General features: G+C 45.8%; 1 protein-coding gene and 1 long non-coding RNA gene across 3 annotated transcripts; one reads left to right on the top strand and one right to left on the bottom strand.

Moving 5' to 3' along the window:
- Nucleotides 1-227: 227 nt before the first annotated feature.
- On the bottom strand, nt 228-11,514 carry LOC119339185 (tyrosine-sulfated glycopeptide receptor 1-like). The gene is made up of 4 exons (XM_037611328.1): nt 10,817-11,514; nt 9,911-9,925; nt 902-1,646; nt 228-808 (listed from the first exon to the last, which is right to left on the bottom strand). Exons 1-4 carry the CDS (start codon nt 11,512-11,514, stop codon nt 362-364), a joined length of 1,905 nt encoding a protein of 634 aa, XP_037467225.1. The 3' UTR covers nt 228-361.
- Nucleotides 2,180-5,241, top strand: LOC119341407. 2 transcript variants are annotated; one of them, XR_005165076.1, is made up of 3 exons: nt 2,180-2,942; nt 4,385-4,851; nt 4,947-5,241. It is a non-coding gene; the product is annotated as an uncharacterized LOC119341407 (long non-coding RNA). The 2 variants fall into 2 exon arrangements; XR_005165077.1 differs by having other exon boundaries at nt 2,180-3,461.
- Nucleotides 11,515-13,040: the final 1,526 nt, after the last annotated feature.

The raw sequence follows: 13,040 nt of genomic DNA, 5'->3' as shown, positions 1-13,040 counted from the left end.
CTGTAGCCAAATCCCCCACTACAATGTTCTTGGTCGACTCATTTCTGTGGAAAAACGTTGAGGGCCCTCTAACTAGAGGATTTGAACATTTACCTTCTTTAGAATATTTGGTTGTTAACATGCGTGGAGGTATATGCTGGTAATACTAGCTTACATTTTTATACACATCCAGTTCGAGAAACTACATTACACCCTAATATCTTGCTCTGTTTGCATAGCAGAGGAGAACTGGGAATGACGCGCATAAAGTCCTGGCAAACAATGAAGACTTAAGCCATGTCTTAGTACAGGAGGGAAGAAAAACACAATGTTCAAAGAACCAGATTTCAGCACCGCGTCCGTTAAGAACTTAAGATCTCTATCACCGCCTGCTTCGAAGGGGAACCACATTTTCAGTGTGATCATCATATGCTAACCTTGCAATAAGGAAGCATGCAAGCAAAATGAGAGCAATGAGTCCCCCCGCGATGATTCCAATAACTAATGCAGGACGCAAGTTGTTCCGTCGCTTCCCAGAGGCTGAAGATGGTCTCGAGTTGCAGTCATTGTCGATCATAGGTCCATATAGCTTTGGATTCCCACTGTAGCTGGAATTTGAAAAGGAATCAAACTGTCCTCCACTTGGAACTGATCCTTCTAGCATGTTATTAGAAACATCAAATCTAGAAAGGAAGTGCAGTCCATTCAGCGCAGATGATATTGCACCTTTGAGCTGGTTGTTTGACAGATCAAGCGTTTGCAGGTTTGTGAGGTTGCAGATTTCTTGTGGTATTTCACCAGTTAAGCTGTTGGAGCTTAAATTCAGGATGTCGAGCATTTTTAGCTGACCAATCTCTGGGGGAATTGCACCAGTGAAATTATTGTTGTCTAGACACAATTTGCTGGGAAAAGCACTGACCATCTGGTATTGACGTAATGGTGTCCAATATACAGGCAACTCAAGGAACCTTGTGTCCAACTTGGCAGCATTTCTCTCTGATAGTAACATCGGCATCTTTGTCAATGCAGCTGGTATATCCCCTGTAAGTTTGTTGCTTGATATATCTAGAGAGAACAGGAAGCCCAGTCCATCAATCCAGGATGGTATTTGTCCAGTGAGTTGATTTAATGATAAATCTAGCATCTCCAATTTTGCAAGCTTTGATATCCAAAGAGGGATTTGCCCGGTCAATGGGCAATCATCTATGGTCAATACCTGAAGACTCTCAAAACCATAAAATGTTTCATCTTGTGGTATGGTTTCACCCTTGAAATTGGTTCCCATCATCAGGGAGGTGAGATTCTTGCAGCCCTTGAGCATCTGAAGTGCATTTGTGATATTTATAAAAGAGTTGCCAGTAATTGAAAAGAAGGATAGGGACCTGAGATTTACAATGCTTGGTGAGAACTGGCCATGAAATTGATTGAAAGCCAGGCGTAACGCGATTAGATTGGTGCATGAGCAGATACTTTCAGGAATTGTACCAGTGAAGTTATTCATTGAAAAATCAGCTATCCTCAGATCCAACATGGTGAAGTTGACTTTACTAAGATCCCCGGTAAAACTGTTGTTTCTGAGGGTAATGTATCCGAGATTTGAGCAGTTACCTAGGGCCAATGGCAGCTCACCAGACATATGGTTGTTATCCAAGTAGAGTTTCTTCAATCTTCTTAACTGGCCGACAGAATCTGGAATCTTGCCACTGAGACCAGTCGATACAAGATCAAGGACAGTCAGACTGCTTAATTTGACTACGTGGGAACCATCAAGAACTCCTTGCAAACCATTGTTGGCTAAAGAGAGGTGCTCCAGTGAGGTAGCATTGAAGAGTTCGTGGGGGAGAGCTCCAGTAAGGTTGTTGTGGCCAACTTTAAGCACTCTCAGCATAGAGCAACTGCCAAGCCCCAGAGAAATATTGCCGTTGAATTGATTATATGAGAGGTCGAGCATGGTAAATGATGGGGCATTGATGCAGATAGAGGATGGTATTTGTCCTGTAAAGCTATTATTGCTTGCATTAAGAGCAACCAGGTTCTTCATTACATCCCATGCTGTTTTGGGGAACTGCCCTGTGAAGAAATTGCTTGAGATGTTCAGTACCTGGAGAGGAAGGCTGGGATTTGAGGATTGCATCTCTTGTAGATGACCTTTGAGGCGGTTGAAGCTGACGTCGAGGCCAATAATGCTTCTGGAGAAAACTAATTCTATTGGTAGACTGCCTTCGAGCGAATTATGGGACAGGTTGAGGTGCAACAAGCCTGTAAGATTGACGAGAGATGGTGAGATGCCCCCTTTGAGACCTCTGGCGGCCAGCAAGACATCTGTGACTGTCCCATCGCTGCTGCAGATGATGCCTTCCCATTTGCAGCAGTCTGTGCCATTCACCCATGAATCGTTGAGACCACCGTTGCCATCTGGCATGAGCCCATCTAGGAAGTTGATGAGAGAGCTATTCTCCTGCTCCGTGCAGGAGCTGCTAGGAGAGGCAAAGAAGAGCAGGAGGACAGCAGCAAGTCGAAGGAAAGGCATGGATAAACCTTTTCTGTTTCTGGGCGAGGAAGGGAGCTCTTGCATGGTGTTCTCGGGAAATTCACCTGAAAACCATCTGGCTAGTTGTACTGCTCTGCACACTACTAAAAGCAGCCTGAGATTTTCAGTACTGAAGCCATGAGGGAAACAGGAATAGGATGGTGGTGTGGTACTCATGGCTCGTCGCCTTATGTAAACTGTATGAACATGTGCAAATAGGTAGCTAAGATTTCCTCTTATTTTGAGGAAAGCTATACTTTTGGAAGCCGAAGACTGAAGAGGAGCAGTGACTTAGTCCGAAGGCGTGCAAATGGGTGCAATCAGCTACTTTGAAGTTTCTGCAAGTAGTTGAAACTGGATGTGTACTGCAAATGATAAAATTACAAGTCAACTCTTAAGAGAAGGATACCTACAAGAATACGCGGGTTGCTGGGTAAGTATGGTTGGTCATGTTGTACTTATTTTATCCTACTACCAATATGTACTTTAAGTACAAGTCTCTCTGCTATTACAGCAGTCACTGTCAGAAAATAAACAATTTTGGCCATTTTGATTGGAACCACATGTGGAGAGACCCCTGGTAATATGGACACACTTCAATCTGGGGAATGGGGCGGGTTGAACTGGATGTTTTGGTCTGGAAACGTACGTGGCCTCGTTTGGATGGGCTGAAATAATGGCTGCTAAAATTTATAACACTTCTTCTATTTATAATGGGCTGGAGCGGGGCGGACTGAGGAGTTAAGTGGACTGGATCGGGGCGGTGTGGTTTGAGGAGAAAAAAAAGGGGAAATGGATTGATACCGTGGGTTCAACCCGCACCTGGCCTGACCGCTGCCGCTGTCTTGGTCGCCTGCTTCTTCCTCCCCATCCGCTGGCCTCCGTCCCACCGCCGACCTCCACCACCTTGATGCAACGTTGCTCCTCCACGAGCTCCACGAGACCAAGGCCGGTAAATCCCCTTCCCCCCTCCTTTCTTGGCTGGATATACAAGGCGAGGGAGGCCCTCACTGAACTATTAGTAGATACCACTACAGAAGAAGCTCTGTCAGAAAGGGTTTGGCTAATTCCATTGCATGCTAAATTCTTCAGACATACTCCACCTGTGTTATTGTACTACTTTTCATCCGCAAGCTGTGCTGAATTGGTAATACATACACTAGCGATGATCAGATTCAGACAATAATGTGTTGTTGTTGTCCTTGTCCACATACTGAGCCGAGGTGAGGGTCCATGCATGACATTGACGCAGCCTGCCCAGATTAGGCACACAGATTGCTTAGTTAAGGCAGGCAGTCCAGCGACAGGGGGTCAAGAGATGAGGCTATCCGTCCTGCTTTAGCAGCAGCATCTCACCCTGAAGCTAGTATAGGATGCCTACAACATGAATATAAGTTGAAGAGAACAAGGGGCTGTGCACACCTAATTTCAAAACATATAGCTGGACATTTTATCCTGTACCACTGATGAAATGATTAGGTCAGTGGTCTTTCGAAGAGTCCCAGTAGCAAGACTCATGCTAAAGAAAAATGAACACACTAGGAGAAGCAGTGCCCTTGCTTCTGCGATGTTAACGGATCTGGGAGGCAATTGATATTGTGGAGTTCAGAAACTGTCTCTTCCCACGAATGCTGTATCTTTCATTAATCCTATGATAATCATGTCTAATCTCTAATTGCGTAACTGGAAACAACCCAGCATGGCCAGCAGTTTGTTTCACCTTTAAGGCTATCTCTCATCTGAAAGCTTAGTGATGTCAATTGAATGTGTGTACTTTATCTCTATTCAAAAAATGGTAACATACTATTTTTCTAGAATATTATTTGGACCTGCATTTGTATGACTAAATGACTTTACCTGTCTTTTCACATGCAGGAACAATGAATGATAGATGAAAGTGAGCATCCAAAACATCAGATGAGTGAATGCTAGATTTGAAGGACTGGCCTCCATTGGCCATACTGAGTACCTGTAGTCTGTTGACTGCTTGAGCATGGGAAATGATATTATTGTCCAAAACTCCAAGTGGAGCTCATCCAGTCTCCCGAGCTGACCTACAAACCGGCGATCTTGCCGCAAGCTGAAATTCTCCTATAAAGTTGCTGTGCCAGGCTCTGACCATGACTGAATTGTTTATCACCTCCCACGTTGTACATAGAAGGTACTCTGTAGCAGGTACTCCTAGTTTGACGTGCAGTGTGCTGGGCTGCTGGCTGTCATAGGGTAAGAACTATTATCAGCAGCGTCACACCGCCGACCGACCGCGATGGCTAGTATTCTGAATGTCTTGCTGGAAGTTTTGAAGTATTGATCCTTGCAAAAGCAATGGATAAAAACCATGGGTAAGCCCTTTCTCTTTTGTTCAAGTATTGATTCTTGTCCTCTTTGCCACTTTGAAGTATTGATTATTCTCCTCCTTGGTCATGTCATTTCCCAGCGTGTCAAAATGGGCACTCCTGATTTCTCTGCGGAGGAAGGGAGCCGAGAAGCTGCGGATGACGCTTGAAGGTGCAGAGGAAGAGGAAGAACTACAACACCTGTGAATGTTGCCAGCATTTCCCGTTGTAATTGATTGAAGTTGATACTATGAAATGTATCAGGCATTGTAAATTCCCTTGTAATCCAGTGGGTTTATGTCAGTGAATATGTGAGTTCAGATATTCAGTGAAGTAAAACACCATTGTCGTCAAGTATGTATTTTCTCTGCGACTTGACATGTGGTTGATTTGATACTGGCACCATTTGTATGGAACGAAATTTGCAGCAGTTGCCAAATTTGGCAAGTACGCATGAGTTGCGGCAATTGTACTGAATATGTTAACTCAGTAGATCCATGTTAATTAAATGAAAGTGGTCTCATATACAACAATTGTACTGAACAAAATTTGCAGCAGTTACAAAATTCAGACAGCAGCTGTTGGTAACAATGATGCATGTATGTATCAGGATTCAGGAAACGTGCTTTTTTGGCAACTTCTTGATGTGGCAAATAAATTCTGCATTGTTGAGGTGTAAATTTTTCTCAAGGAAGTAGAGCACACATATCTGTTCCTCTCCTGAAATTCAGTCACTTGGAATAGTTCACAAAAGAAATATTCTTGGTGCCTGTTATTATTCATGGTAATGTTAATTGGAGGAACATACTACATCAGATAAAAACATACAAAGAGATCCAACGGCAGATGCTTGCATACATCAGACTGATCAGATCCAATGTTTTTACATGAAACAAAACCCTTGCATTAATTGATCAATTGTGATCATAATGCACACTAGTTAATGGCCAAATTAATAAGAATCTCACTGGCACTACTGGAAAACATGCCAGTGGAATACTCCTACACACTTGCAACCAAGACTACTACTACCACCAACAAGGCTCCACTGCTGATGATTTCTTCCTCTGCTTCGATCACTTGATCGGCACGCGGGTAGGATCTATTGTCAGTAGCGTCAATGGCTAGTATTTTGAATGTTTGCTGGAAGTTTTGCCCTGAGAATTGGATATAAATGACTGGTGAGGGCCAAATGGAGGCAAAGATGGATGATGGTGTCGCTGGCCAAGTTTTGACCGTTGAAGTTGATCTCCAAATATTAACTGGTAGTTCGTTTAACTGTTGATGACAAGTTATATTTAGGGAAGGAAACATCAATATTAACCCTGAAGTTCAGAGCTGCTACAAGGCAGACAACCAGAAACAGGACTGTTTTGTGTCTACAAATCATCTTGACGTTGCAAGCTATGATAAAAGTAGAGGAAAAGGAATCGTTCACCCCAGGGTCTACAAAACATATACAGAGCAGTGCTAATCTTTCCATTTCCCAGGAGAAAGCCGAGAAACTGCGGATGACGCTGAAGGTACAGGAGAGAAGGAAAAACTGCAATACCTGTGGGCCTTGCCAACGTTTCTCATTGTAGTTGAGTTGATTTTGAATGAAGCTGTGTACTAGCTTGAATTCAGATGATGTACCACGCACTGTAATTCCCTTAACTCAGTGGATCCATGTCAATGAATATGTTAATTAAATGAAGTAAACACCATTACCGACAACTTCAAGTATTGCTTTTCTCTGCGGTGTGACATGAAACTGGTCTGTCATATACACAAATTGTACTGAACGAAATTTGCAGCAGTCGCAAAATTCAGACAAGTACACTTGAGCTATTTGGCAACAATGATGCATGTATGCATCAGGATTCAGGAGTTCAGTAAACATGCTTTTTGGCGCCTTCTTGATGCGACAAATAAATTCTGCATTGTTGTGGTGTAAACTTTTCTAGACCAAGCACACATATCTGTTCTTCTCCAGGAAAATAGAAGTCATATGGAACAGTAGTTCAAGCACAGAAGTGATCTTCTTGGTGGGATCATCACATCCAATGCTTTCACATAAAACATACTACTACAGCAGATTGAAAACATAGAAAGAGACCTGGTGCTACTTGCATACATCAGATCCAATGCTCTTACATAGAACAATCCCTTGCATTAATTGATCAATTGTGATCATAATGCACACTAATTCATGGCCAAATTATGAATCTCTGCTTGCAACCAAGACTACCACTGACGACTCTGCTTTGCTCTGCTATGTTAGACCACCACCAACAAGGCTGCACTGTTCATGATTTCTTCCTCTGCTTCGATCACTTGAGCACACATCCGTGGACCTGCATCATGTCCCGTCGACGAGCCATCTCGATGCGGTGAGCTTGATAACGCCAAGCTTGCTGTCTTGCTTGGAGCAGCTCCTCAGGGGACTTGGTCACGTCGGAGTGATGGATCCAGGGGTCGTTGAACTGCACGGTGTCCGCCATCTGCTCCACCTTTCGCCGGGCCTCCGCTCGGTTGCGCTCGATGTCGCGCCGACGGCTGGCCTCTTCTTCGGTGGCAGAGCGAGCCTTGTCGAGGAGAGCCATGGTGAGGCGAGCTTTCTCGATCAGTTGGCGCATGCTCATCTGCGGCTTCGATTGCGTCGCGCTCGCCGGAGATTCGGCGACCTGGTTCTTGATCACGGACGAGTGGGGGCACGCCGAAGTATTCGGATCCTTGCAGCTGCTGGGACACGGAAGCTTGCTGCTGCTCTCGATGTTGACGGCGACCGCGACATGGAGCTCGCCCCCGGAGCAGGCACCGCGTACGCGCTTTGGCGCCGGCGGTTGGACGTCGCGCACGGATCCGGGACGCTTGGGCCTCTTGGCAGCTGCGGGGTTCGCCATCAAGACGGGGTTTACGCGCACCCGGGAGGAGCAGGAGTGCAGGTCGGCGGCGGCGGCGGCGGCGCTACGGCGCGGGAGCAGAGACGAAGGGAGCACCGTGGTGCCGGCCATGGTCGCGGCCGTGGAATCGCGAGAGGAAGATGGATCGAGGGAGGCTGGTCGGAGGGCGGGGTGAGATGGATCGGGGATTCAGGAAACGCGGCGAGCAACAAAATAAAGGACGCGGGAGACAGAGAAGTGGAGGCAAGCAATTTGAATCCGAGTCAGCCTAGGAAGAGCTAAAACGCGCACTTTCGTTTCTGAATCCGAGTCTGAGACCAAGTTGTCTAAGTTGGAATGTCAGGGATAATGGCTTCCTCCGATTACTACGTCTCTCTGCTTCGCTCAGTTCAGAGTTAAACATCTTAACCAGAATATGAGCAACCCTGGCTAAACTTCACTAAGAAGTGGCTATACAGTAGTAGTAGCAGAAAAACACGAAACAGTATACGTTTGGATTACAATGTAGCTGATGGAAAATCAGTCTGGTAACTGGTACCAACCACACACACATGTCTATTTTCACTCCACAAAACTGGTCTTGATATCTCAAATATGCACGCTACCTGAGCCGTAAAAAGCCCATAATCCTTACTCACAATTTGCCTTTGCTACTGTACCTGACTGTCTTTCTTTACATTTTGGAGCTCACTAGAGTACAGTTAATCATGTCTAAAGATAGTTTTTTCCAACTGATTCGTGTACCCATCCTCTGCCATTTTACAGAAGCAAGCAGAAATCGCGTCCTTACTAAGTGACTATGAAAGAGCTAGGAAGAGAGTCAAACTCTTAAAACTGAACTTGGTGGCAAGTGTATAATGTCAAGGAGTACTCACTGTCAAGAGGTTACATATCGCTTATGGAATACAGACCAGCTTTTAAAGGTCATGGGAAGGCAATGCACAGCGACAGGAGTGCCCTTTTGGCATGACAAAATGCCAGGAAACATTAATTGATGCCTGAACAAACAATTGTGATTAGCTGCTCTATTTGAACCAGAAATCGTTACCAAAAAACCTACCTAAGTCAGTGCCGAGCTGCCCAAAATCTGTTGATTGCTCCCTATCCCAGCCAGACAGTCCATTTCTCTGAAATCAACACAATGTACTGTGGTTGCAAGCTGATGGTAGAATAGTGCTTGAAAGTTCGAACTATGTTACTTTTCTCTGTTTTGTTCAGAGTTTTATATGATAAAAATTAGATATTTGTATTTATGGAACCGCATATTTGGCCTTGGCTCAGGTTATCTGAAATTTTCTTAGAGCAAAAGGCTCGCGCCCAGTTCCATTAAACATGAAACAAGTTCAACATCCGAATTCAGAACTAGAGATCCTAGCAAGCCAAAACTCACTCACACCTGGGGAACAATTAATAGGAAATTCAGTATTAGAACAGCTGGAACGTTATCTTTAATTAGCATTTTGTAATAGTTCTGAACATTCTGATGCCGGGTTGCTGCTAGTATGATTCCGCTATTAATATGCCATGTGGTTGAACCTGGAAGAAGAACAAGAGCAGCAGGAGCAACTGCGGCATAAAGTTGTTAATCAGTTGCGCTCTTTGATAAAAATGTCCCTTGTGCTTCGTAGATTGCATGCAAGTAGAAGTACATGGTTTTTGTACCCTATCATGCACTCCCTCCGTCCCATAATATAAGAACGTTTTTGAAACTACATTAGTGTCAAAAACATTCTTATATTATGGGACAGAGGGAGTAGCTGCAAGTGATGTATACGGACATGATATTATTATTCTACTTGTGTGAAAAAGTAAGATCATGCAAATAATCATGTAGATGTGCCTGATTTTTATAACCTGTCATATCCATAATGGGTTGGCTTCTGGGTTTGAAGTTTTTCTTTTCAGCTGTGAGCAAAAATTAGGAAGCTTACAAAAAATGAAGTCATTTTTCAATTTGATTGAAACTGCAGCTGGAAAAATGTTGTTGTGATTTATACAAGTTACCAGCATTGCTAGGAGATAGTGTATTAATTCCTTGAATAGCTCTATAATAGAGTATCTTCCTCTTCACATTAGGTATCAGAAATGTTCATTAGTACATTCAGTGACTTCTTTCCTGGGAGCACATTCAGTGATTTGTCTATGATGGATGTCTTTTCCTGCGTATGTCAACGCACGACCTTGTAAGAAGACCGCTGAAAACAATGTCTTGGGTGGGTTATCACATTGAATAATTTCTGTGTAGGCATTTTTTAGTCTTAGCAAGTTAATTTCATTGCAGTGACCATAAATTGGAGAATTCAATATCCGTGGAGAATTGGTGTTTATACTTTATCCAATTTATACAACTTATGTACACGATCCATAGGATGGTGCAAGGTATTTGTGGGACTGGACTATTTCAGTTTGGATTAATGATTCTCCCCTTGCACTGAAATCTGAGCCTCTGAGGTGATGAATTTTGTTCCTAGCTACACCTGAACAACTTGGAACAGTTCGAGCACAAAAGCAAATCTTCAGTATCGAAGCTGGTAGGAGAGGCAAAGAAGAGTAGGAGGACAGCAGCAAGCCCAAGGAAAGGCATGGATAATTTTTTGCTGTTTCTGGGCGAGGAAGGGAGCTCTTGCCTGAAAACCATATGGCTAGTTGTACTGCTCTGAACACTACTAAAAGCCGCCTGAGATTTTCAGTATTGAAGCCATGAGGAAAACAGGAATTTCGTGGAGACACTTCAATCTGGGATTGGAGTTGGACAGGATGTTTTGGTTTTTTTTAGGCAACGTCGCAAAGCTTTTATTGATTCGTCACAATGTAATTTCTTCCCAAGTTCTTTGAACATGTCAGTAGATTTGTACTGTAACACCCAATCTCACTTTCAGTTCATCAACTTCCTTGGATCATGTACATAACAGACAAGCAATCAACTGCATTACAGTAATGCTAGTTACAACTGCAGTACTGAATGTTGGAAAAGAAGGATACATAAACATTAGTTTGGATCTTTCCAACTGTTTGAGCTAGAGCCCTAAGCCATGTGAAGCTGCCTCGTGATCGAGAAGGTTTTCTTGACCATGGAGCTGCTGCACCTCCTGATTGGCTGCATCATCTTGGGCGCCTGCACCAATTGTGTCCTGCGCAGCCGTTTGGCGTCCTCTGCTTCTTGGTAACCTTGGCGGAATTTGCGTTTCGCGGCTTCCATCTTCTCCTCGGAGCAGAGGCCAGCACGGTCCCGCGCGGTGGAACCGGGCGCATCCTTTCTGATTGCCACCGTCTTCATGACCGGCACCTTCGTCTTGGCTATGTCAGAATCGGCGGAGACATGTTGCTGCTGCTGATCGACGGTGATCTCCTTTGTCTGCGGCATGTTGATGTTGTCAAGCTTGTGCAAGGCGTCTCTGACCTTGGTGAGCTCGTCGTGCATCGACGCCCTCCACCCGCTCACGAGGCCTCTGGCCAGGACGCGGACGCGCTCCGACTCGTGCCTGCGCAGCGCGCAGACGGACTTGCCGAGGTCCGTGGAAATCAACATGTTGGGCATCACGGGAACCAGTCGCAGCGTCTCAAGGGACTCCGCCATGTGGTCGTCGAGAATCTTGCAGAGGCGCTCCGCCTGATCATCGTCCGCGGCGTCGCAGAGCTGCTCCACGATGTCGACCCTGGCGCGCCGAAGCTCGCCGCGTGAGTGGTCAGGGTCGGAGGGCTTGATGGCGGCATCCACAGAGTCGAAGGCGCGGAAGAAACGCTTCCATCGGCGGAGCGGGCTGCTCTGCGTGGGCGCGGCCATGGCGTGGCGGCGAACGCGAGCTCTGTCCTCTGCGTGACCTAGCGCTAGCGGTGGTGCTCTTGTCTCGCGGGTGTAGGCACAAGGAAAGCGATGAATTCTCTTGTGGATGTAGTACGCTTATATAAGTTCTGATGATGTGCAAGTCGAGCTCCACTCCAATTCGGATCAAGGAAACGCGTCAGGAATCCGAGTTCCACATGGGCAGACGCGCGAATCCGTCCGGGCAAGGCCAGGATGTGTTGCGCGAACGCCACGAAAACTTACCATCCAGCGTCCATCTTCGCTAGTACTACCAGTTTTCGCAGGGCGCTCATATGCAAATCCTCCACCCGATTCTTCCTCCCCCGAAGTAGCATCTCCAACACGCGCCCAATGCGCGGCGCGCTAAAATCTGATTTACGACGCGCCCGTCATCAGGTTTGACGTGTCGCGCAGCACTTCCTCCAACAGTAACGCTAAAATGCAGCGCGCGCAGCTCCAGCAGCGTGCTAAAATACAGCGCGCGCGAGCAGCCGGTGAACACATTTGATCTCATTTTGGGCACAAATTTCAAGCTTCAACACAAAACACATGGCATGCATTGAATCACAAATATCATTCCAACTAAGTTTGTGCCCAAAAGTTCATGCCCACAAGTTTAAATTAATGCTCACAACACAATTCAATCAAGTTCAAATGCAAACCAAAGGCACAAGAATCAAGCCTCATCCTCGTCTTCGTCTTCATCCTCATCTTCCTCCGATTCATCCGACTTCTCCGAAGACGATTCTTCCTCCTCCTCATCATTGTTGCGCGCCGTATCCTCATCACGTGAAGCTCGGAAGGTGTTACCAAGATCTTCAACGGCATCTTCATGCGAAGGTGGCACACCGGCGCCCGGGGGTGCACCCATGCCCCCAATGAGAGACGCAAAACTCATGCCACCCATGCCACCCATGCTGTCCAAGCCGCCCGGAGGTGCTCCAAAGTCACCCATGCCTCCCATGGTCTCCATTGTAGCTCCAAAGCCACCCATGTCACCAATGCCACCCATGCCGCCAAGGACACCACCACCCATTGTGTGAATCGTGGCTCTTTTTTGGATCAAGACTTCTTCACGGGCAAGGTTGACATACTCCTTTTGCGCATCATTGAACAAAGATGTGTCCAAGAAGAACAAGTGCTTCTCCCATTCCAACAACTTAGCTCGCTCCTCCATGCCCACCTTCCTCTCCTTCAATGCCATTTTCCTCTCCTCGGCGGCCACCCTTCTCTCCTCGGCCGCCAACCTCCTCTCCTCGGTCGCGGCATCTTGATTCCTTGCGAATTTCCTCACCTCGTTGGCTTCTCTTCTTGCGTTGACAATTGCTTCCATAGCATTTTTTATCTCATCATCTCCTTTCCTCTTCTTTTCTTTTGCGTCTTTCTTCGTGTCATCTGGTCATTTTGGCTTCGAGTATGAAACCGAGTTTGGGGTGGGGCTTCTCTTGCCATCTTCACTTGATGCATCCTCCTCCTCATCATCTTCCAAATCAATTGTTCGCTTG

Source organism: Triticum dicoccoides, chromosome 7B, assembly GCF_002162155.2.
Source record: "Triticum dicoccoides isolate Atlit2015 ecotype Zavitan chromosome 7B, WEW_v2.0, whole genome shotgun sequence".
NCBI lineage: Eukaryota > Viridiplantae > Streptophyta > Magnoliopsida > Poales > Poaceae > Triticum > Triticum dicoccoides.
This window is presented reverse-complemented; position numbering and strand designations above follow the sequence as displayed.

Excerpts from the sequence above, each read along its gene's own strand:
- LOC119339185 (XM_037611328.1), bottom strand. The coding sequence starts at position 11,514 with ATGGCCGCGCCCACGCAGAGCAGCCCGCTCCGCCGATGGAAGCGTTTC. Across the intron at positions 809-901 it reads CACCATTACGTCAATACCAG|ATCCTGAATTTAAGCTCCAA; the intron begins ATGGTCAGTGCT and ends AAAATGCTCGAC.